This window comes from Gopherus flavomarginatus, chromosome 8 (genome assembly GCF_025201925.1).
Source record: "Gopherus flavomarginatus isolate rGopFla2 chromosome 8, rGopFla2.mat.asm, whole genome shotgun sequence".
Lineage (NCBI taxonomy): Eukaryota > Metazoa > Chordata > Testudines > Testudinidae > Gopherus > Gopherus flavomarginatus.
In genome coordinates, this window is record NC_066624.1 from 65,253,592 (window position 1) to 65,279,567 (window position 25,976).

Sequence of the window (25,976 nt, forward strand, 5' to 3'; positions counted from 1 at the left end):
GGAGTGTAGGAGGGGTGTGGCAGGAGGCTCAGGGCAGGGAGTTGGGGTGTGGGGTGCAGGAGGGGTGATGGGTGTGGCAGGGGGCTCAGGGCAGTGGGTTGGGGTGTGGCAAGGGGTCGGGGTGCAGCAAAGGGTTCAGGGCAGATGTTTGGCTGCAGGAGAGGTTCAGGGGGCAGGCTCTGGCCCGGCGCACACCCGGCACTCCCTGCCTGCCTGCCTGCCCTGCCCCCGCGCTGCTCCGGGAAACAGCTGGAATGTGGGTGAGCAAGAGCACAGGGGTATATGTGTTGCTGTTGCTTCAGGCACTGCCTCCAGCATCTCTCATTGGCCGGGAACTGGGAGCTGCTGGGGGCAATGCCTGAAGCAACTTCAACACCCCCACCGCACCTCTCCTCCCCCAGGTTCTGTCCGCTCCTTGGATTGGTGCAGGGGTAGGGCAGGCAGGCAGGGAGCCTGCCCTGCCCCCGGGCTAGAGCCACTCTAGGTAAATGCTGGGGGAGGGAGAGGAGGACCACGAGGAGCTTGCAGGCCGCAGAAATAACCTCATGGACCGCGTTTTTGAGATCCCTGGACTAGGTGGTTGGGCAGCCCTCTTTCTATGAATCTGCGTCTTTTCCTTGGCAGTTTGGAAGCTCTGTGGAATCCAGAAAACAGAGCAGGACACAATCTCTGGGAAGTCTGTGACTTACTAAACCTTTTCCTATTTGTAGGTGTATATATGCCCAGGGATTGTAAAGTAGCCCTAGAATCCTTCAGTGTGTGCAAGTACTCATCTGTGGTCTCCGAGAAAAGTTTACAACCATGAAGGGGAGGTTCTCCAAAGTGTTCTGTACTTCTCTCTGAAACTCCAAGACTTGGAGCCATGATGCCCTGCACATAACTCCATCATGGAGAGGGACCTGGCAGCAGCGTCTGCAGCATCTAAGGATGCTTGAAGAGGAGTTCTGGCCAATAATTGGCCTTCAGACATGATGGACTGGAATTGCTCCCTATATTACTGTGGCAGATGTTCAATAAAAGCTGTGACTTTGTAAAATTATATTTGGCCACGACTGCCTGATAGTTTGTGATCCTGAATTGTAGGATTGCTGATATATAGGACTTTCATCCAAAGAGATCCAGTCTTTTCTAGTCTTTGTCATATACAGTGGACTTAGAGAAGTGCTGCCTACCATGCTCATTTACCACATCCACCAGTAGGGAGTCAAGTGGAGGATGGGAGAACAAAACATCAGAATCCTTATGGGGTGACGTAATACATCTTATCCACCTGTTTACACGAAGGCAGAATAGTGGCAGGTGTCTGCCACACAGTCTCAGCTATATCTAGGAGTGCCTCACTGATGGGTAATGACACTCTAAAGGGTGTTGCTGACTACATGATATCCAACAGTTTGTGCTGTGAATCCTTGAACTCTTTGAGTAGAATCTGAAGAGAGTCAGCTACCCGCCTTATGAAATCTTAAAACTGCTGAAAATCATCAGCCATGGATGATGGTGGAGGCAACTGTTTCCACTGAAGAGGATGAAATAGGTGTTTGAGTGGTGGTCTCCTTATGTGCCCCGGCTTCTTGTTTCTCAAACGTCTCCTCTTGTGGTGTTGAGGGGACTGGTTGGGGAGGATAAGGCTGTATAACTCTGGCCTCCCTATAAAATGGTACTGGTGGTTAAGCCAATTGTTTCCAATAGGCAGTCCCAGGATCCAAGTATGGCCAAAGCGAGACTCATGTGGAAGTGGGGATGGCATACAGGGTTGGTTCTGCCACGCTTGATAATGATCTTCCCTGTGACTATCAGAGAGTAAGTTCCTGAAGGGATATGCTGAAGAACCCTGAATAGAAATAGAGGAGACTGACTGGAAGTCGCCTTCATCCTCCTCCATCTCATCCAGTGGAGGAGCATTCACAGAAAGTGGTGCAGTGTCCTGCATTACCAGAGGAAGGTGATCAGGAGATTGAGATCTTGGTACTGAGAGAGACTTGATACCCATAAAGAGCAGGGACTTTGGTTCATCCATTATAGAGAGATCCTTTGTGCAACTGAATGTTTGTGGTACCAAGTAGGGGATCACTACCAATGCAGTAGCTGAGCACACAGTTGCTGAAGTTGACAGTACCACTCATGGTGAGTGTTCTGAAGTAGATGCTTGCTTGGTGACAAATACATAGGTACCAACAGCTAGTCTGAGCCTGATGGTGCCAGTCCAGTATCTTTTCCCTCCTTGATGCTAGAGGGTACTGAGGTCCTATGGGAGCCATGTCTGTCCTTTAAGTTTGGGACTTCACTACCGCCGCAGTACCAGAGGAGAAGTCCTCCAACTCAGTGGTACCAAGTCAAGAGGTTGAGGCTTTGGAGACTGTAAATCTCTCTGTAGAACTTTCCTGGGCTTTTTCAGAGCTGGCTCCTTAACGTGAGACTCTGCATTCCTCTTTTTAGAAGTCTTCAATGAAGCCTTCAAAGTCTTCACCTTCTTAGGGGAAGCCTGTGCTGAGGCTGAAAGGGCACTGGATCAGTTGAGAGACAGGTATGTCTCTCAGGTATGTGGAGGAGTGACTCAGAAGCTGGCCTATGGCTGTGTTCCATCATCAATAGTGAGAGTTTAATCTCCCTATTCTTCTTTGCCCTGGACTTGAGGGCCAGACAGAGGTTGCACTTCTTGGAAGCGTGGGACCCCCCCAACAAAGACACATTTAGAGTGGCTGTCCTTACAGGTATAACCTCTTGACAGGAGAGGCAGCATTTGAAGCCTGGCGAGCCAGGCATGCCCTGCTAGGAAAAACAAGCTTCCTGAAGGGAAAAGAGGAGAAAAAACACAATCCTCTCAATACTTATCTAACTAATATAACTGTACTAACAACTGACAATACTATCTTAACAAGTACAGAAAAACAGAAAAGCCAAGGCACGCTCAAGGTGCGCAACTAAGGATCTGTCTCAGGATGAGGTGACTGAGAGCTGTATAGCCTTGGTGTCTGGTATCAGGAGGCATACATGAGTCGAACAGACACCGCTAACTGAAAATCTCTGATCAAGGGCTCGAGAGGTGCATGCACACTGGAAGTGGAATACTCATAGGGATGCTACTTGAAGCATTAAACCTTACAACAACCCTTCAGGGCAGGCAAGTGGTAATAGCTTCATTTTACAATAGGGCAAGCACGTACAGAGAGGTCTCGTGATTGCTTAAGGTCTCACCATAAATCACCAGAAATTCTGGGAATAGAACCCAAAACTGGTTCCCAGGCCTGAGCATTAATGGCTTGATATTGTAAGGTGCTGGACACTTCGGCCCCAATCTAGCAAAGCACTTCAGCAAATGATTATTCAAATGAGTGGTCGTACTGACTTTGGTGGGAGTACTCATATGCTTAAAATGCTTTGATGGATGGGGCCAGAGCAATCAATGTCTTGCAGAGCTGAGTGCCAAACCTTAGGCCACACTCTCTCTGCTGATGCACATCATAACTTCATAAAGCTGTTAGTGTGCTTGTATTAAGAGAGATAAAATGTTTTACAAACCCTAATAAAATAGCAGCTACATAGGGCAGGGTTAAGTCCATCATTAACAGATTCACTGATTCAATTACTCATCACGAAAAGGATCTTTGGTGGTTTGAACACTTACACTGCATGTCTTACACCACTTCTCCCTTTCATGTAATTCATTCCTGTCCTGTCCTTTCGATTTAAATCTTCTAGCTTCTGCTGGCCCAACCAAGATATCTGCATCTGAGGACTAACACATATAGAGCAGCATTACTAACTCAGTCACAACACTGATTTTGTGTTTATTATTTTTAGATGCCACATCAGTAAGTTTCTTCTCGGGCCAACTTCAAGACAGTATGCTTTAGCTGCTTTGCACTGTACCGGCAAAACAAAGTTCCTGTAAACTCAGTTTCACTGGCTAGTATGGCCTGGCTGCTTTGCTCCAGAATGATATTATGCAGCCAGAGCATACCAGTGAATTTGCCTATAAAAGTTAAAACAAACAAACAAAATGTATGGCTGATATTACAGATCTTCAAAGTTTTACAAATATCACATAGTAGCATTCTCACAGTTTCTTGTTCAGTGTTCATGTATGAACTTTTAAATTAAGATAACCAAGGAAATTCCCAGAAAAACTACAAAAAGTTGGAGTTAAGATCTGTAATTTAGGATAAAATAAGTTACAGGCATGTTATAATTATCCCCCAAACAAGCATTATAAACTCAGGAAAAGAGCTTTTAAGGTAAACTTAAAAGAAATTCAAACATTTTTCAAGTTATGAAAATGCAGTTAGGGCACCCAAATAACTAACTCTGCCTTGTGGTGGTGAAAAAATAAAAGAAAAATCTCGTCTTTAAAAATCAGTTAAAACTAACTGTGGGCCACAGACATTAAAATGCCTTAAAATAATTGTATTGTTATTGCATTGGATAATTTCAGCATCCTTGTAATATATTTCCCCCCTAAATTATGGTTATGCCCTTTCTATCTTTGTTTTAACAGTTTGTTTTCTGAGAATCTAAAATATTTTCATTTGACACAATTTATACCAGGCTAACCCATGGAATTACCAGGCAAGAGATTTTTTTCCTCCAAAATATATGCTGCAAATGTAAAACCATAAACATGTTGTATAACTGCTACTGCTATCACAACTATTTTGTTTAGCACATGTTTCTTGTTCAGCACAACACATTTGAGCATAACATCTTGGTACATACTTGTGTAAAAAATCTTGTTCAGATCCATGTTCTGACTCATGCTCTTGAATCTGCTCTCCCATTTGTCTAGTGTTCTCTCTCAATACAGTTGAAGTGAGCTGTGGTGTTTGCAGAGCCCCTGGAGTTTGAATGGTGTCGTTCCTGTTTAGCCATGAGCCTTCCAGACTCTCATCTATAAAAACAGAAATTACATTTAGCTAGTTACTTGAGACAGTGAATTTATTTAGCACAATATTACTATGATTCATAATTTATTCAGGCCAACTTTTAAACAGGATATTTATTGGCGGCACATATTGCATAGAGTATAAGCTTTAGAACGCATACATAGTGCTAATTGAGGACTTGAATTTATGTATTCATCCACTAGTACATTTTGATACAGTTCACTACCTCAGTTAGAGCAAATTCTGCAAAACTATAAGTTTACAAATTCAGTATTTTACACCATAAATAGGTAACTGGGTGATGGATTAATCTGGATTAATCTCCAAGAAGTTTAATTTCCAGATCTAATTTAATTTTGTATTAGTACTCAGGAGGAAGGATCCCAACTCCTTATGCCAAAGAAGAATTAGGAACAAGATTCACCCCCTTCTTTGAACTACCAGGTATTCCCAACAACATTTCAACTTCAAAGCAGGTATTTTAATAAACAACAACAATAATAATCAATCATAAATATTTGTATTGCAGCGGTGCCTAGAGAACCAGGTGCTGAACATACACAGAGCAAAGATGGTTCCAACCCTGAAGAGTTTACAATCAATTTATAACATGAAAGACAACATCTGGATATAACAAACAGATGAGGAGGAGCACAAGATAAGGATGGAGATCTGGCCAACGATGGGCAATCAGAGACTTTGGTGGGAGAGGAGTGAGTAGAAGCTAGAAAGGAGAGTCTCTGTTTACAATGGAAGTGGAGGAAAAGAACTCCAAACAGCAATTTCAGACAGAGCGTTCAATGAGCCTACGAATGAAGGGAAGGAGGAAGATGGGGTGGTAGCTGGAGATGCAACCAGAATCAACCATGAGTTTTTTTTTAACATGGGAGAGACTAAAGGATGCCTGCTTGTACTGCGAAGAGAACGAACCACAGGGAAGGGAGAGATTGAGAAGAAAGACGAGGGAGATGATTACAGCGTGAGTGAGGGAGATCAGGAAATGGGATAAGGTTGCTGGGGCAGGCGGAGAGATTAGAGGAGAAAGACAAGATATCTCAGTTTCACTGATGTGGGAAAGAAGTAAGCGATAAGAGAGATTAGGAAAGGATGGAGGGGAAGGGAGATCCCTTTGGATTTTGTCATTTTTCTCATGCCTTTTTCTTTTTGGGATTAACTGTTGCCTGCTTGTTCTTGAATTTACCCTAACACAAATGCCCTTGGAACACCTCTGCCATTCAAATTTATCTCATAGTTTCTTTTCAGATCCTCCTTTGTGCTTGATTTCCTTTGGGCCTTAAGTAATGCCAGTGGAAATCCATACAGAGAGCAGATGTGTGTTGAGTATCAACCATATATAGACTCTTGACCAGACTGTTGGCTGCACTTGTCCCAGATCTGGCTGAGCTCCCCCTGTTGGATACTCACCAGACTGCTGTGAGGCAATTCAAACTGAATCTGTGTTCTTTAAGACTCCAGTGCCTGAACAGACTCCAGGCACTACCCCTTCTGGGATCCTCTAACACATCCTGAGCTGAGACCCCAAGGTCCAACTGCCTAATCACTGGCAGAGGCCACTCAATCCGATTTGCTGCCCTAGGCAAAATATCAGTGTGCTGCCCCGTCCCACTTCCTTAAAAGTTGGTCTTGGACCCCTAGTGTCTTCCCTGATGCTACTACCCCCACCCCCAAACTTCATATAGCTGGGTTGGAGAGATCCCAACGTGTACACTTTCCAGGTAGGTTGATACCAGGTGTCCAGGGCTCTAAAGGGGAGCAAGCCCTTGCTCAGCCACAGAGGGACATGGGCATTATCAGAGGACAGCTTCCAGCCCATTGAGCCCAGGTGAATGGGCAGCTTGGAAGCCCATCCCCCTAGCACAGGAGTTGGCAGGCTCCTTCCCACTGGGCAAAGTCAGAGTCTCTGCACCTTGGCCCCCAAACACTGGCCCAGCCCACACCAGGCTGCCCCAGCCAAGTCCCGCACTTTGTCCCCTGCACTCCACACCACCATCCTGCACCCTCAGCCTGCAAACCCACTCACCCCCCACTGCATCTCCTCCCCATCGCAGCCTACACTCCCTGCCTGGCCTTGGTCCCCAGCAACTTTTCTGGCTCATTAATCCTACTATTGGATCCTAGTATTCAATACTTCAGTACTGAATCTTGTGACGACCTGCTGTTAGTCAATTGCTAGGATAAAATTGGCTTGTTATTTCTACTCTTTCTTGTCTCTTTCAAGGGTCAGCTTGTAATGATTTTCTTCTGCCCTAGCATGCTCCCAATGGATTTTTAGGCCTTGTCTACACTACCAGGCTAAGTCAACCTAAGTTCCGCAACTCCATCTACGTGAATAACATAGCTGGAGTTGATATCTGCGGTGTCTACACTACACTGCATCGACGGGAGAGTGTCTCCCGTTGACTTACTTTACTCTTCTCGTTCCGGTGGAGTACCAGAGCTGACGGGAGAGCAATCTGTAGTCAATTTTGCGGGTCTTCCCTAGACCCGTTAAATCAACCCCCAGTGCATAGATTGCAGCAGCACTAATCCCCCGGTAAGTGTAGACATGCCCTCAGTTGCAATTTGGAAAGGATTAAGCTTTTTTGTAAATCCACTGGATAATTTCTGAATATAGAAACTAACACAGAGGGAACTAATAGAGACTTTGATTGAAAACCTGCTATGACTTTGCAAGAGTGTCTGTACCTGAAGGTTTTAAAACTAATTTCATCTATACAAAAGCTGCCTTCACAGCAGAACTCAAATGTCTCTAAATGAAGATGAAGGCACAGCAATGCTCTATTGATTTTGTCTTTAGGTTTGATGCCCACTTTGGGAAAGCAGTCCTGCAAGCATTGCTTAGGAGGGGATAAAGTTACTGTTTGATACTTCCCACCTGAGTTCCCTGTTTATTTGGAGTCTTACAATGGAACTTAGAGTAGGTGGAGACAAGGAATGAGTGGGGCTCGGGATGTCGGCTCCCTATATGCCATTATGTGTGAACACGTGGATCCTTTATGAAGCATGTGTGAGGTCGCAATGGACACTATTTTCTAGATGGCTCTGTAACAAGGACGAATATGCATCCAACAGATGTAGCTCAATATAGACCATCACCTCCAAGAACTAGATACTAGTAAGTCACCTTTCTCTAAAGTTTTACTAATTTTTATATTTTTCCTTTTTATCATTTTTCCTATGTTTTTGCCAAAATGTCAGGCTATGTCAGAATTTAGCAGTTGGGTTTGTGTGGCAACGCTAGTGAGAGAATGTAATTTCCGGATCGGAACAAGTTACAAAACAAGTTAGAAAAACAGAAATCAGAGGGGGAACAAGCAGTAGGACTAACATGTAACTTTGTAATCATATATTATCTCCACATTAAGACCAAATGCTTTTAATGGTTCTGGAGCTGCAAATCTCAGCATACATCCCCAAGAGTGGGGATATGTGTAAACAATTTCAAAAAGAAAAATCTATAGGAATTTGTAAAACAAGTTTGTTTTTTTAAATCAGTGCAGTGTGTATGTGTATATTTCAGTGCCAACCTCAATGCCAGACAGAACTCATGAAAGAAAAGAAGGGTTAATTAATTTAATGTATTAATTAAAGGCATAATGTAAAGCCATACATACCCTCCACCCTTTTTTTGTGAAGTGGAGGTCGTCCTTTCTTATTCCTCACTGAAGATGCTTTGCTGCTACTACTTCCGCTGTTCACAGACATCCTGTCATCTTCGCCCCCAGTCACTAGTGAATTTCTATAGGAAATCAGTGGAAGCCATATATCTTCCCTCCTTTCCATCATCTGCTCTGTCAGGAACTTCTCCAAATATGAGTGACTGTGAAAACAGAAGACAATGTGTAAAATAACTTTCTGTGCATCATCTCCCCTCTGCCCAACCCCTAAGGGGCCCTCTTCACACTTTCATCTTGAGGCCTTGAAGATCTCCCATGCTGTTTCCTCCTATTTTAATCCTACAAACACATGCTGGCAGGGCACCATCTTTCTGACTGAAGATGACTCAATAAAATTCCCTTCAGAACTAGTTACAACAGCTGCTTAACTGTCTACAAATATTCCCTGAGGAACAATGCAAAGTGCTCTTTCTCCCATAACACACCCATCGTGGTCTGAAATCATTCACCACATTTATACTATACCTGAATGCTATTTCTAGTCTCAATCCCTAATACGATCAACATACATATTCCATCCATGTAAACAGATGGATTGAATTTGGCAATATTCTGAGGAATGGCATACTTTTTTCAGAGGAACAGTGAGAGAATTATTTTCTCAAACAACCAATTATTCTGAAATTCAAGGTATTGACAAACTGTAGGCACTGGAGCCCAATTGTTCCTGCTGGCGTTCATACATACTTGCAATACTTTTGGAAAAAAAACTCAGGGCCTGTTCTCCAAATTAGATCTCCACCAACTACAAGTTTTTGTGTATATTCTGGTGAACTTCAGGCTTTTTTGGTTTGTCTTTTTCAATTATTTAACCATGCAATCTAGAACAGCCAGTCAGATTAATATGATAATCCATACAAAAACTGTTAAAAAAGTATTGTTACACTTGTGAAGTCAAGCACTCAAAGGTTAGGAAATCCCAGAACTGAGGATGTCTGTGCAACATTAATTCTGTTCTTTTGAGAAATGTATTATGAGACAACCTTTAATTACATTATCATTTAACACAACACCCCTGGGTGTGTCATTGGTAGTGAGGTCCAAACCCAAGACTTCTGGAGCTACAAGTATGAACTTCTATTGCTGGAGCTACACGACCCAACTAGAGTAGTCAGGAGGGCGTTAAATTAAAAACAAGTGTGGAGGGTGAAAAGAGGAATCAAATGAGCACTCATTTAGCACAAAGTCAAGATGTTGAGAACAAAATTAATCAAGACACCAAAGGAAGTGAAGAGAAGAAAATTTTTAACTGCCTCCCCACCAATGCTAGGAGCCTGGATAATGAACATAAGGAACTGGAATGGCTCATTTATGAGCATAAATTCAACCTACTTGGTATTACAGAAATCTAGTGGAAAGGTTCACATGACTGGAATGTTAAAATCACTGGTTATAACTTATTTAGGAAGGAATGAGCAAAAGGAGACGGGGAGAAGCACTCTATGTCAAAAATTGCATTACCAGTTTCTGGTAATCTTGAATGCTTATGACCAGTGTTCTAACAGATAAAGCACAAGATAGTGTCTGCTAGTGATCATCAGATCACACTGGATAACTGGATGACTGACTCCTTACGCACATATCTATAATGTGTAGGGAAAAAAGCCATGTGATTATGGGGAACTTCATCTGAGTGGCACCCTAGAGGTCTCATGCTGATGATGCTAAAGCACCTTCAGAATTTCTAAAAGTTATAGATGTAATTACAGATTATAGATACACTTCTAACTCAAAAAGTGCTGAATCCAACAAGAAGAAATTCTATAACACACCTTGTCTTGTAGCTTAGGTACAAGTGACTGTGATTTGATCACGTTTGCTATGTTCAGCAGAAAAAAGTCCAAATGAGTAATATATACACACACTTGGCGCTTTTAAAAGGGCCAATTTCACAAAGCTGAAAACTGATGAGCCAAATCAGTGCACAAAAAATGTAAACAAAAAATTTGAATAAGAACATGGGAATTGTTTAAAAACATTTTAACAGATGTCTAAAAAGGCCACAGTCAAGAAAGAAACCCACACTCCTTATCATCATCAACTTGGGTTAGAGGGAAAGTGAAATCAAAAGACAGTTTCCTGTTCTGTAACTGGTGTTCTTCAAGATGTGTTGCTCATGTCCATTCCAGCTTAGGTGTGTGTGCTCGCCACATGCACCAGTCCGAAGTTTTTCCCTCAGTGGTGTCCATAGGGGACTGGCTCTGGTGGTGTCTGTATGGTGCAGTACAAGGGGCGCCCCCAGTTCCCCCCCAGCAGTTCCTTTTTGCTGGAAACTCTGCAAGTGGGGAAGGAGGGCAGGTCATGAACAACACATCTCGAAGTACCCCAGTAACGGAACAGGTAACTGTCTTTTCTTCTTCAAGCGCTTGCTCATGTCCATTCCATGTTAGGTGACTCCCAAGCAATACCAATGGAGGTGGGCAGGAGTTCATGGATTTGTAGCTTGTAACACATCTCTGCTGAACACAGCATCATCTCCGGCTTCCTGGGTGATCGCAGTGTGCCGTGAACGTGTGAACCAAAGACCATATTGCAGTTCTACAAATGTCCTGGATGGGGCTGTGTGCCAGGAAGGCTGCCGAGGATGCTTGCCCTCTCGTCGAGAGGGCCTTCACCAGAGGTGGCAGCTGGACCTGCGCCAACTCATAACAGGTCTGGATGCAGGAGGTAATCAGTTATCCACTGTCGCGATGAAGAGCTGTATCAACCTGCAGATGGGCTTGGTACGCTCTAGGTAAAAGGCCAAGGCACAGTGAAGTCCAGGGCATGCAGCTGCCTCTCCTCATTGGTCTTGTGCAGTTTAGGACAGAATACCGGAGGGAGATGCTCTGGTTGATATGGAAGGAAGACATCACCTTTGGCAGGAAGGCCGGATGGGGTCGCAACTGTATCTTGTCTTTGAAGAAGACTGTGTAAGGTGGCTCTGAAGTCAGGGCTTTAATCTCCAACACTCATCTAGCCAATGTCACTGCCACCAGGAAGGCAACTTTCCACAATAGGTGGGAAAGAGAACAAGAGCCCAAGGGTTCAAATGGCAGACACTGTGGGAGGAAAACCGTGCAGGAGTGGCGAGCTGCCCTGAGCTCTTTGACATTTATATGCAATGTCATCTCCTCTGCAGGCCACATACCTTGTGTCTGCATTGCACCGTGGTGCGCTCCCAGCCAAGGTCTGAGGCATCTGATATCAGCGATACCGAAGGATGCGGGCTGTCAAACAGGACTCCATCGAGGACTGTTCCAGGCTAGGTCCACCACTGCAACATGGTGAGTACCCCTGGTGCGATGCTGACAACCTTGTCCAGGAGATCCCTGGACGGGGCATAGACTGTAGCCAGCCACTGCTGAAGAGGTCTCATTCGGAGCCTCACATAGCAGACAATGTATGTGCATACTTCCATGTAGCCCAGTAGCCATAGTCAGACTCTTGACGTCGTGAAAGGAAATGCAGAGACTTTGGCGATGAGGTTTCTCGTTGTCTGAAATCTGATGTGCGACAAATGCCTTCGCCCTCGTGGAGTCAAGGACCACCCGATAAACTCTATTCTTTGTACAGGGACCAACATTGATTTTTCCTTGTTTATCAGTAGGTCCAGTCTCCTGCACATGGTCAGCAACATCGTGAAAGCATCCTGGACCTGGGACCTGGAGTGACCTTGACCAGCCAGTCGTTGATCAGGATACCTCAATGCCTGAGGTAAGCTGTCACCACTGACATGTATTTCGTCAATACCCTCTGTAACATTGCTAGGCTGAAGGGGAGCACCGCAAACTAATAATGCGTGGATCCCACTGTGAAGCAGAGAAAGCATCTGTGTCCTTGAAAGATCACTATACAAAAGTATGCGTCCTTCAAGATGAGGGTGGCATACCAGTCCCCTGGATCCAGGGAGGGGATGGAGGAAGCCAGGGAGACCATGCGGAACCTTAACTTCTTGAGATACTTGTTGAGGTCTCGCAGGTTCAGGATAGGCCTTAGGCCCCCTTTGGCCTTTGGAATCAGAAAGTAATGGGAGTAGAACCCCTGGCCCCTGAAATCTAGGGGGACTTCTTTCTGCAGCAGGCTGTGCACCTCCTGATGCAGTAGACTCTTGCGAGAGGGGTTCCTGAAGAGGGATGGGGAGGGAGGGTGGGATGGGGGGGTAGAAACCAATTGGAGGGTATAGCCCTCCACCACAGTACTGAGGACCCAATGGTCTGAAGTTATAGATGCCCAGGCTGGGAGGAAAAAAGAAAGGCGGTTGGAGAAGTAGAGGGGGTCAGGATCCAGGACAGTGGCTGGAATGCAGCCCTCGGGCACACTCTCAAAACGCCTGCTTCAAGCCCTGCTGGGAGTGGGAAGAGCAGGCCTGTGCCGAGGTAGAGGGCTGTTGGCCCTGACAACGTTTTTAGCCCTTGCCCTTCTTCTGGAAAGGCTATTGCCTAGCCTGGCTGCACTGCAGGTGGGGAGGATTTGGCTTAAACGGCTTCCTCTGCTGCTCAGGGGTGTATAGGTCCAAGGTCTTGAGTGTAGTGCGCAAGTCCTTCAGCCCATTTAGCTTATCGATTGTTTTCTTTGCAAACAAAGCTTGGCCATCAAAGGGGAGGTCCTGGATGGACTGCTGGACCTTCACCGACAAGCCTGAGGACTGTAGCCACGCCGCTCTCCTTATAGTTATGGCTGAAGCCATGGTCTGTGCTGCAGAATCAGCCGCGTCTGAGGCCGCCTGCAGTGCCGCCCTCGCCATTCCTTTCCACTCTTCCAGGATGTCCTGGAACTCTTTTCTGAGGTCCTTCAGCAGGGAATCAAGAAATTTGGCCATTGATTGCCAAATATTAAAATCATAGAGATGCAATAGGGCCCGATGATTCGCCACCCTCTTTATTTTTAAGAGTAGCTCCCGGTTGTCACTGCCTTTCCCACTCAATGACTGCAGACACCACTGAAGAGTTTGGGGCAGGGTGGGTATGAAGATATTCATACCCTGTTGCAGGCACATAAGTACTTGCACTCCGCACACTTGGAGATTCGGGATAGTGATGAGGGGGTCTGCCAGAGAGCCTTGGTAATCTTAATCACCCCTTCATGCACTGGCAGCACAACTCTTGCCAGGGTTGCCGAGCTGAAGATGTTGAAGGGGGTGTCCTAGGCTCCTCTAGCTCCTCGGTTTCTAGTACCAAGTTTGAGGCTACCCTACTTAAAAGCTCCTGATGAGCTTTGACATTGTCCTGGGGGACTACAGGTGGGGGCCCCATGATGGCCTCATCAAGGGACGAGGAGGATGATGCAGGTGCAGCAGGTGTCACTGCCTGTGATCTGCTCAGCAGGGTCACCTTCCCCTGTATGTTTCATCTGGAGGGTTCCAGGCATGGTGGCCTCCATCTCACGTGGGTGGGAGACAGTGGCCGAAGGTTGGTTGGAGCCTCCCAACACTGATTTATGCCCTTGAGACGGGCTGTGGAAACCCCGATGGGTTTCAGGGGTGCCGTGGCATAGGCCCTTGGCAATCCTGGTGGTGCCACAGGGAGGACCGGTGCTGTCAACGGAGGACCTTGACTCACCTGTAGGGGTTCTTGGTGCGACTCTGAGCCCTGAGATGGAGGGCCATTTTCCGGAAACTGGGACCGCACCGAGGCTGACCAGGTGTCCCGGTTCCAGCTGCATCCACCTCCATGCTCCAAGTGGGATCCTTACATAGGCAACAACCCACCTTATCAAGATCCCGGTGACCAGCATCAGTGTTCGGCGTATCCATGGCAGTACCCCAATGATATACACAGTGATTACAAGTGTTGATGCTGGTATGGCAACCTATATCTGTAGGCTGGTGGCCATTATTGACAGTCCTCATGGGGGCTTTCACAGGATCGGTGTCATACTGAAGCAGAGTGTCTATGATGCTCCCGGTACCAGGGTCACGGGCTCATGTGTGCCTTGGTAGGTCTATGCCACACTACCGGTGATTGACACTTCGAGCCCGCAGAGTGATGGCTGGAATCTGGAGACTGGCACCAAGGGCTCCAACTAGTAGGCAGCCCTATGTCCAACGTGCGGTGGCTGCCAGCGGGTGAGTGGTGGCGGGATGCTCCCTGAGGTGGCGAGTGGAGCTGCACTGACAGGCATGAGGGGTGGTCCAAGAGCAGGCTTACCACTTGATTTGGGAGCTGCCATCACTGGTGTGGGTGGCACCGGGAGGGACAAGATATCCTGCGTCACTTGCAGGGCCTCCGGCATCTCCACGTGCTAAGATGGGCTAACACGCTCAACTTGGAAGTCACGAGCCACCTTTGTGGGTCTAGGCTTGCCTCCCATCCTCTCCATGCCCATGGAAGCAGGAGACTGATCTCTTCCAGTCTTCCTCTTCTTGCAGGCTGGTGAGGTGGATTTCTGCCTGTCCGACGATGGTGCCGGTGGGGTGCTCTGAACCGAAGCCATGGTGCTATCTGCAGAGTCCAATCGCGGCTGCTCCGGTGCCGGTGTCAGCGACGACTCCATAAGGAGCACTTTAAGTCACTCTTTCTTAGTGCGAGGTTTAAAGCTCTTACAGACGCAACACCTGTTGCTAATCTGAGACTCCCCTAAGCACCTTAAACAACTGGTGTGGGGATCACTGACCAGCACAGGCCTTTTACACTAGTCTCAGTTCTTAAACCCCGCGGAGCGGGGCACACCCCATCCGGGACACAACAACTAACTAACAACACATTAAGGGAACTAATACTAACTGATATAACTATTTACTACAGAAAGTTCACAACTAACATCTGGAGAAGGAAAGGTTTGCCGAAGCAAAGGAATGTTCCAGCACCGTCACTGGCAGTAAGAAGGAACTGAGGGTACCACTGAGGGAAAAGCTTCCGGCACTGGTGCATGTAGCAAGCACACACCTAACATGGAATGGACATGAGCAAGCACTCAAAGAAGAACTATAACATATATTTAAATATAAATATAATTAATGGAAGAAAGGGGAATGAATATAATGAATATTCATACTAATGAAAATAAATCTCAAGGTACGAATTGTAGACAAATAATAAGGGAAGCAAAAGTATGAGAAATATGGGGCCAGCAGAGTTACAGACCTTAAGAAGGAGTTTTTTTAAAAAGTATTTTAGACGCAAAAAGAATCCTAATGGTAGTATTGGTCCATCACTAGTTGGAAATGGTAGATCTGTCAATAATAATGCAGAAAAGGCAGTAAATATTTCTGTTCTGCATTTGGGAAAAAATCAGATGATGTAGTCACACCAAACGATGATGAAATATCTTCTATACCACTAGTGTTATAGGAGGATGTTAAACAGCAACTACTAAAACTAGACATTTTGAAATCAGTAGGTACAGATAGCTTACATTTAAGACTTGTAAAAGAGCTGTCCGAGGAGCTCTGGCCTATAAATGTCGATTTTCAGTAAATGTGGGAACAATAGGGAAGTTCCAGAGGAAGATTGGAAAGTTAGTGTTGTTATAATATTTAAAAAGAGTAAATAGGATGACCCAGGTAATTACAGACCTGTCAGCCTGACATCAAAATGTAGAAACAGCTGATATGGAATTCAATTAATAATAAATTAAAAGAGGGTAATATAATAAATACAAATCAACATGGGTTTATGGAAAACAGACCATGTCAAACTAACATGGTAACTTTTTTGATGAGATTACACGTTTGGTTGATGTAAGGTAATAGTGTTGATGTAATATACTTAAGACTTCTGTAACGCATTTTATATGGTACTGTACACGATATTTTAAGAAACTAGAACAATACAAAATCAACATGGCACACATTAAATGGATTAAAAGATGGCTAACTGATAGGTCTCAAAATGTAAACTGCAAACAGGAATCATCACTGAGCAGGTGTGTTTCTAGTTGGGTCCTGCTAAATGCAATTCAACATTTTAATCAACAACCTGGAAGAAACATGTAAAATCATTATAGATAAATTTTGCAGAACAAAGACTGGGAGAAGGGCAAACAACAAAGAACACACATCACTGATAAAGCGTGATCTGGATCCCTTAGTAAGCTGGCTTCAAGCAAACAGCATGCATTTTAATATGCCCAAATGTAAAGCCATATATATAGGAACAAAGGAGATAATTACAGAATGGAGAACTTAACCCTGGGAAGCGGAGACTCTAAAAAGGACTTGGGGGCTATGGGATAATCAGCTGAACTTGAGCTCCCTGTATGACCTGATGCCCAAAAAGCACTAATACGCTCCTTGGATGCATAAGCAGGGGAATATTGTGTAGGAATAGGGAGGTTATATTAACTCTATATTTGGCACTGGATGACTTCTACTGGAGTAGTGTGTCCAGTTCTGGCATCTACAATTCAAGAAGGATACTGATAAATAGAGGAGTGTTCAGAGAAGAGCCACAAGAATGATTACAGGATTGGAAAACAGGCCTTTTAATAGCAGACTCAAGGAACTCAGTATCTTTAGACAAAGTTAAGGGACGACTTGATTACAGTCTACAAGTACCTGTATGGGAAACAGAAATTTGATAATGGAGGGCTCTTCAATCTAGCAGACAAAGGTATAAGAATCAAAGGTTGGAAGTTGAAACTAGACAAATTCAGACCAGAAACAAGGTGCTCCTCCATTGGGAAATGGAGACAGTATCTGTTACCAGATGGAGAAGGTTCACTGGGGGCATGATGGAGTGTTTTCTCTTGTGATTAAAATCCTCATATAGGCAAATACCTCTTTCACTCTGGACATGGCCTTTAAAGTCTGGGCCTACTAACTTTCCTAGATCAGTCAGTCATTCTTTCAGGAAAAGAATCATACAAATTCCATCACAAGGCAGGGCAGCTGACATGAGGGCCTTGTGCATACTAGACAAATGCACTGGTTTAATTAAATGTACTTGAAATTCAATGTAGCTAAACTGGTGAAAACTCCTAATATTTAAACTGATTTAAGCCTCTCTTATATTAACTTAAGTTGGTAATTTACCGATGCAGGCTAAATTGACATAAACAAAGTTTAAACTGGTTTAAGTGTGTTTATACTAGAGGTTTAAATAGGCTAACTAATTGGATTTTTTTTCTTCTTGTACAGATCGGTCCTATGATTTTCACAATGATAAACTGAAAGGAAAGTGGTCTTTACATCAAATGAACTGATAGCACACCTGAGAATTTTTTTGGCAAAAAGGGCCAGCTCGGACATGCACAGCAGATAGATATCACTTAGATCCACTGAAGTCAAAAATCCTTTAGACAGATCTTTACGATCACAAATCTTAAGGACCGAATCTTGAACTTCTGATCTTCCACAAAAACAGACAATTCTGCTGTAAAAGAGGAATACGTTTTTGGTGTAATCTTTGACTCCTGACTTTCCTTAGACCACATCCAGGCTGTGACTAAATCCTGATGTTTCTTTTTCCACAATATATTAGAAATCCTACTTTTCCTATCTATCTTGATGCTTGATGGCTTGTCCTCATTCTATTCATTTCCTGCCTTGACTATTGCAAGATCCTCTCTCCTGTCGTCTTGATACCCCCATCTCCTGCTTATAGGCTTTCCAAAATGCTGCCACTAAAATAATCGTCCTTACCCATCACTCACATCACTTCAACCCTCTCTTTGAATCTCTTCATTTGTTCCTCTGTATCCATTGCCCTGCATATCAAATTCAGCCTTCCTGCTTTAGTCTTCAGGGTCAACACCATTCTGCCCTATCAAGACCTACATCAATGGTTAGGCAGCAACTGAGGCCTGGTCTACACTACACGTTTATACCGATTTTAGCAGCGTTAAACCGATTTAATACTGCACCCGTCCACACAACAAGGCCCTTTATATTGATATAAAGGGCTCTTTAAACCAGTTTCTGTACTCCTCCCCGACAAGAGGAGTAGCGCTGAAATCGGTATTACCATATCGGATTAGGGTTAGTGTGGCTGCAAATCGATGGTATTGGCCTCCGGGTGGTATCCCACAGTGCACCATTGTGACTGCTCTAGACAGCAATCTGAACTCGGATGCACTGGCCAGGTAAACAGGAAAAGACCTGTGAACTTTTGAATTGCATTTCCTGTTTGCCCAGCATGGAGCTCTGATCAGCACAGGTGGCCATGCAGTCCCAAATCCAAAAAGAGCTCCAGCATGGGCCGTACGAGAGATACTGGATCTGATCGCTGTACGGGGAGACAAATCTGTTCTATCACAGCTCCGTTACAGAAGACGAAATGAGAAAGCATTTGAAAAAATCTCCAGGCTATGATAGACAGAGGACACAGCACAGTGCTGTGTGACAAGCGTAACGGAAAGCCAAAGAATCAAATGGATGCTCATGGAGGGAGGGAGGGGGTACTGAGGACTCCAGCTATCCCACAATCCCTGCAGTCTCCGAAAAGCATTTGCATTCTTGGCTGAGCTCTCAATGCCTGTAGGGTCAAACACATTGTCCGGGGTGGTTCAGGCTATATGTCGTCAATTTACTCCCCCCGCCCCCCTCCCGTGAAAGAAAAGGGAAAAAAAAATCGTTTCTTGACTTTTTTATATGTCACCCTATGTCTACTGCATGCTGCTGGTAGACACGGTGCTGCACCAATGAATAGCAGCATCCTCTCCCCTCCCCTCCCCGGTGGCAGACAGTGCAATATGACTGCTATCCATCGTCATCATTAGCCCGTGAGTGCTCCTGGCTGGCCTCAGGTGAGGTCGGCCGGGGGCGCCTGGGTAAAAATAGGAATGACTTCCGGTCATTCCCGGTAGATGGTACAGAATGGCTGATAACAATCCTCATCATAGCAACTGGGGGCTGAGTTCCATCAGCCCCCCCCCCCCCCATTCATGTCAAAAGAAAAGATTCTGTACTGCCTGGACTGTCACAGCAGTGGGATGCCGGGCTCCTCTCCCCCGCACCGTTTAATGTCCTGCCTGGACTATCATAGCAGCTGGAGGCTGCCTCCCCCTCATTTTATCTCACTAAAAACTCAGTGTTTCTTATTTCTGCATTCTTTATTACTTCATCACACATGTGGGGGACACTGCCACGGTAGCCCAGAAAGGTTGGGGGAGAATGGAATCAATGGGTGGGGTCGTTGCAGGGGCAACCCCTAGAACGGCATGCAGCTCATCATTTCTGCGGGATCTGACACGGAGCGGCTGTGCTCTCCGGTCCTCTGATACACTGGTTCTCTAGTACACTTGCCCCATATTCTAGGCAGGACTGACTCTATTTTTAGATAAACCATAAAGGAGGAATTTACTCGGGGAGTCATTCTCATTTTTGTCTTTTTGCCCCTGGCCGACCTCAGCTAAGGCCAGCCAGGAGCACCCATGACAGCAGAAGATGGTACAGAACGACTGATAACTGTCATCTCATCACCAATATACAATGGCACAGCAGATGGTACAGAACGACTGGTAACCATCTCTGCTACCTTGCAATGGCAAATGAATGCTGCTGTGTAGCACTGCAGTACTGCCTCTGTCAGTGGCATCCAGTACACATTCGGTGACCATGACAAAAGGCAAAATGGGCTCTATGGTTGCCATGCTATGGCGTCTGCCAGGGCAATCCAGGGAAAAAGGGTGCAAAATGATTGTCGGCCGTTCCTTTCATGGAGGAAGGAATGAGTGATGACATTTACCCAGAATCACCCGCAACACAGTTTTTCAACCATCATGCACTGGGATCTCAACCCAGAATTCCAGTGGGCGGGGTAGAATGTGGGAACTATGGGATAGCTACCCACGATGCAACACTCCAGAAATCGATGCTAGCCTCGGTACATGGACGCACACCACCGAATTAATGTGCTTAGTGTGGCCGCGTGCACTTGACTTTATACAATCTGTTTTACAAAACTGGTTTATGTAAAATCGGAATAATCCCATAGTGTAGCCATACCCTGAGTTAGAGTTTTGCAGATTGTTGTGGAGCCTAAAGCTGGGACATAGACACTTACATTTGGATATTAGGTGCATAAAGTACCTTTGTGGATCTCGGCCTAAAGCACTGATCCTGTAAACATACACATGGTTAAGTTTAAGTTCAGACACTGGCTTCAGTGGGACTACTCTCATGCAAAAGTATACATACTTGCAGGACCAGGCACTTTGATTGCAAATATCTTAAAGCGCACAGGTTAACCACCCACCGCAATGATGAATAATACATTTTAGCAAAGCCCATAACAAGGCAACAGAGTATCACTTACACAGTCTTTTTGTCCTGCCGCAAGAGTTTAGAAGAAAATTCGCTAAGCACTTCAAGGAAAGCAAGGTTAGGAGGTGGATATTCTTGTCCTTTTTGATTCTGGTATTTGAAGGCAAATTCTATGCCATCTCTGTAGTAAAGAAAGATGTAAAATGTTTACAGATTTGTGAACAATTTCCTGTAATGCTGTAAGCTTTTTATTCCTTTTAAGAGTCTCAAAAACTTTTTTCGTTCTAGTGCTACAAATACAAAATACAGATTTTATTTTTAAAGAAACAAGTAGGGAAGTCAAAAGAACTTTTAAAATTTATAACATTTTCAGTAACATATCAAACACATACAATTGGCATCTGTGGATTTTAATCTCTCTTCCATCTTTTTAATCTAACTTATTTTTTTCTCTTTTCTCTTCTCTCTTTATATCTTACTGTTCATCTTTTCTGTCTTTTTCTCTCTGTTCATTTCTTTCCCATCCTCCTGAAAACAGCTTGTGTCAAATTAAAGTAAGTAAAGAAATGCTAAACATTTAAGAAAATATTTCTAATATTATTCCAGTAGTTCAATTTATTACACTAACTAAAATGCTTTGCGCTCTTTTACATGCAATACTTAATAATTCTGTTTATAATGGAAATACATTATAACCTTTAGCTATAGAGACAAAAATAAAAGTGCAACATAATGTATTTTTATTTATTATATATCACACACAAAAAAAGCTACTTTAAAAGAACATTATTAAGGTTGCAAAGTCAAACACTCAACAATTAAGGAAATGCCATTTATTAAGGCTGCTTGTACAACCATAATTGGGACTCTGTGTATGCATGCATAATAGTACTGCCTTTAACATCATATGCATTCGTCATGTGCCTTTGACCTCATCAACTGCACTCTGCCCACCAATGTTTCACTCCTCCCAGAATTATTCAAACATTACAAACTTCTGAGGAAATCCAAACTACTACCATAGTTAAAAAAATCAACCTCCACAAAAATGTGGGAGAATCATATGTGGAAATTCTTTCTTCACACCTAATTAAAATTCTCTGTGGTACAGAACTGGCAGTATGACCCTGCAAGTCTAGAAAGAGAACTGCTATACCAAATGGAGATTCCCATCTTTCCAATGAGTCGAGGCATTTGCTCATTGTCTTGGGTGGTTCTGAGATAGTGAACTTTAAAACTATAATATTTTTGTGTGTTGAAAAGTTAAGCTCATTTTAAGAGGTAATTTAGATGTACCACTTTTTCTCTCTGTCCAAAACAGATACACAGTGTAGTTGCAGCTGTGTTGGTCCGAGAATATTAGCAAGACAAGGTGTGTGAGTTAACATCTTTTATCAGAAATTGGTCCAACAAAAAAGGTACAACTTCAGTCACCTTGTATCTCTGAACCATTTAGTAAGATAAAAGAAACAGTCTGTATTTTTAAATTAAGTCTCCAAAACATTTCTAAAACAATTTTTTTTTAAATAAAATGTGGTGCATGATGAATCCATGATGAAGTGGCAATAAAGGCTTTATCATCACTTGTTTGGTACAGCCTGCATAACTCACATATGGCATTGTAATACATATGCAACACAGTCATCTCAATTTCATCATGATAAAAGCTTTATATTCACGTCATCATCATATAGCCTCTCTATGTTCACATACATGCACTTGTATTATATTTACACACACACACACACACTCACTCTCTCTCTCTCTCTCCTCCCCCCCACCCTTTCGGGAAGAATATGCTGAGGCAAACTTTTAGTTTAATTGAAGATTGAGTATTTCACATCACTCACTTGTGCAGTGTGGCTACAGCCTCTCTTGTCTTGATCTGATCCAGCCCAAAGGTGAGGGCAAACCTACGGGCCAGTTCTTTAATCCCACTGACATGGGCAGACGTCCTGTCCAGATTGGGACCTTGTTCCTGAACAAGCTCATTAAACAGCTAGAGAAAGAATTGAACATTAAAAACCCATGAGATAGGAAACATTTTTCTAAAGAAGGATTATTCCTTAACAAACGAGATCCTTTTCATTGACTTCAATAGGCTTTGAATCAGGCCCTGTTTTAGCAGCTCCTGAAGTAGGAATCACAGGGGAAAGCTGTGGCTCTGAGTGCAAATTTCTCACTCATGTAACATTTCTGAATAAATAGGTTAAATAACTGATAAAGAACCTCCTTTTAAGAAATCATCTCTGAATGGAGATGTTTCTAGTGGGGTTCCACAGGGATCAGTGCTTGGCCTGTTTTCAACATTTTGATCAATAATCTACCAGTAAATATAAAGCAACTGCTGATAAAATTTGTGGATGAGACAAAGATTGATGGTGTGGTAAATAACGAGGAGAACAGAGCACCCATACATAGTAATCTGGATCAATTGATAAACTGGTCCATTCAAACAAGACAGGAACAAGATATGTGATTCTTGGAGGCACATAAAGGGGAACAGTGAGTAGGCATAAGGAGGTGCTGGTGAGACCAATGCTGGTGGCCCACAGTTTAAAAAGGATATTGAGAAATTGGAGAAGGTGCAGAGAAGAGCCACAACACTGATTTGAGGGCTGAAGAAAATGCTTTACATTAAAAGATTTAAAGAGCTCAATCTGTTTAGTTTATCAAAAAGAGGACTAAAGGACCTGATTACAGGGTATAAGTACCTTCACAGGGAGACAATACTGAGTATTAAAGGGCTCTTTAATCTAGTGGAGAAATGCATAACAAGACCCAGTGTCTGGAAACTATGTAGAAGTAAATGCAGAGTCACGGAGCTCACAGTTGAGAACTATTCAAATTCTCATGGTGATTTGGCAAGCAGGAGCACTGGTGCCCCCAAGCAGAACTTCACAGTTATGCCGTGACCTATTTCTTTATGAAAAACAACAATACCACCTAGCTCTTATCTAGTGCTTTTCATCCATAGATCTCAAAGCACTTTACAAAGGAGGTCAGTATAAGTATCCTTATTTTACAAATGCAGAAACTGTTGGTAAATAGTAATCCTTTTTCCAATTCTTCTCATATACTAAATTAATTTGCACATTCAGTATTTTCCTACAATCTTTTACAATATTAGCAAAAAGGGTGTCTGAGTTCTAAGGCCCAGAGTGTTGGTTCTTAATCCGTAAGTGATTTATATTCAGGAACTTCACATGATCAAGTATTGGACTGTACCTCATTATTTCTGGTGCCTCCAAATCTGTGGGAATATAGATGTCTAAGGAAAAGACCCCTCAAACTGTCAAAAAGTATCTACAGAAGTATGGTGTAAACAAGAGCGGGTGATTCATAAGGGGTGCCTATGATCTAATTATGTTCTATGATTGATCAGAGGCATTTGTTATTGCAGATATTTTCTGTAATGGATGAAATAAGGATCCACTGAAAGATGTTTTTAAATCAGCTGTGTCAGCTGTCAGTAAAAATGAGCGGATTAGAATTCCCTTTGTCTTAATGTAACCTAAAGATACCATAAAAAATCCATAAATAAATAGGTACAATGAAAATGTCAGAAACAGTGAAATTAAATGTGGGAAAGCAATTTCCCCTCCAAAATGGAGTTTCTTTGTCTCCTGTACTATAAAAGATAGAGGGCTTGAAAGGTAAAACTGGGGAGTGCAAATCCCACCAGCTACAGAGGGGAGAGAGACAGAGCCTTTTTAGCTTACTCCAAAGGTGATGATGTACCTATTCTTCCTGTTTTCTGCATAATGCTGTACTAATCTCAGACTGTTACTCTTTGTTTAAAAAGTTCCATTTGAGCCTGTTATTTGACAATCTCAAATTGTTATTAACTTCAAGCACGTGACAGAGGCAGACAGAGGGGAAGTAACTTGCCAAAGGTCATCCAACAGACTAGCGGCAGAGCTGGGAACAGAACGCAGATTTAAGAGTGAGGGTCGTTACTCACTAGAACAACTTACCGAGGGTTGTGTTGGATTCTTTATCACCGGTGAATTTTAAATTAAGGTTGGGTGTTTTTCTAAAAGATATGTGCTAGGTCAAACAGAACTGTATTTAAGGGAAGTTCTGTGGCCTGTGTTATACAGGAGATCATGGTGGTCCCTTCTGGCCTAAGAATTTACAAATATCCTGAGTACCAGCCCACTGGCCTCTTCAGTAGGCCACAATGCCTTATGTGGAATGACGGCTGATTGGCATTGTGGAGAAGAATCAAGAGGGAGCTAACAAGTTGCTGAAGTCTCAGAAATATGTGGGAAATAGATTATGAAGTGATGCACCGTCAGGAGAGCTGTGTTTAGACTGTGACTGACAAGGGATATGGAGGAGGACAGAGAATATGACAGCTATTAAGGGCAGGAAAAAACATGAACAGAACCACTGACCTTTGGCATCCCCAAAAAATATTCCTCCTGCAAGCAGGTGGCATTTCCACCCTGCTGCGAAGTCTGAATACACTTTTATCAGGGGTCACTCATCCCTTCCCTTCCCTGGGGTTTTGGTTTATTGACAACATAAATAATAACAACTCAATATAAACTCTACCACAAACTATCTCTCCAGGCTGACTAATCTTTAGGTGGCTTCTATAGGACCCTTCTGTCCCAAACACTAGACCCCTCTGCTCCAAAGAGCTACTTCCACCTCCTTTACATTCAGGCTAGAGTTAATGGACATATCTGCTAGGAGTCATCAGGAATGAATTGGTATCTCCCTGAAGAGTTCTAACATCTGTTAACAGAGATAGACAACAGGTAAACCGTGACATTCTGTCACACTCTCCCTCCCACAGTCAATTTAGATGAAGATAAAACTGAGAAGCAGCAGAACACAGTTGATAAAAGGGAGATGTTGAAATAGAGATGAATAATATTTTTTGGTGACTTGCTAGTGAAGGATATAGCCAAGGCCATTTGTAATCCACATAAAAGCAAAAAGAAAGTATATTGCATGCAAGGTCCTGGTAAGAGATATGATGAGTAGAGCAGAGGTTATTCTGAAGAAAACTGATTATTTTTATTTATTCTGATTCCAAATTAGCTGTTACCAATCAAGGAAGATATCTTGAGTCATTGTGGATAGCTCTCTGTAAATATCTGCTTATTGTACAGCAGCAGTCAAAAAAGCTAATAATGTCAGGAACCATTAGGAAAAGGATATTAAATTTAATGCCACTGTATAAATCCATGGTATGCTCTCACGCTAAATACTGCATGCAGTTCTGGTCACCCCATCTCAGAAAATGGTTCATTAGGCTTG

General features: G+C 43.6%; 1 protein-coding gene and 2 long non-coding RNA genes across 6 annotated transcripts in view; 2 read left to right on the top strand and 1 right to left on the bottom strand.

Moving 5' to 3' along the window:
* The window catches only part of STAG1 (stromal antigen 1), a 357,281-nt gene that overhangs the window by 21,514 nt on the left and 309,791 nt on the right, over positions 1–25,976 (bottom strand). For all 4 annotated transcript variants that reach the window (XM_050965354.1, XM_050965355.1, XM_050965352.1 and 1 more), the window contains 5 exons: positions 22,553–22,701; positions 20,755–20,883; positions 8,516–8,721; positions 4,714–4,885; positions 3,626–3,736 (listed from right to left, as the gene is read on the bottom strand). In XM_050965354.1, the coding sequence (XP_050821311.1) occupies positions 3,626–3,736; positions 4,714–4,885; positions 8,516–8,721; positions 20,755–20,883; positions 22,553–22,701 (767 nt within the window). The remainder of the gene's footprint in view (positions 1–3,625; positions 3,737–4,713; positions 4,886–8,515; positions 8,722–20,754; positions 20,884–22,552; positions 22,702–25,976) is intronic.
* On the top strand, positions 1,125–7,446 carry LOC127057106 (uncharacterized). The gene is made up of 3 exons (XR_007776013.1): positions 1,125–2,524; positions 5,246–5,324; positions 5,410–7,446. It is a non-coding gene; the product is annotated as an uncharacterized LOC127057106 (long non-coding RNA).
* On the top strand, positions 7,511–13,667 carry LOC127057103 (uncharacterized). Its single transcript, XR_007776010.1, has 3 exons — positions 7,511–8,016; positions 11,700–12,274; positions 13,145–13,667. It is a non-coding gene; the product is annotated as an uncharacterized LOC127057103 (long non-coding RNA).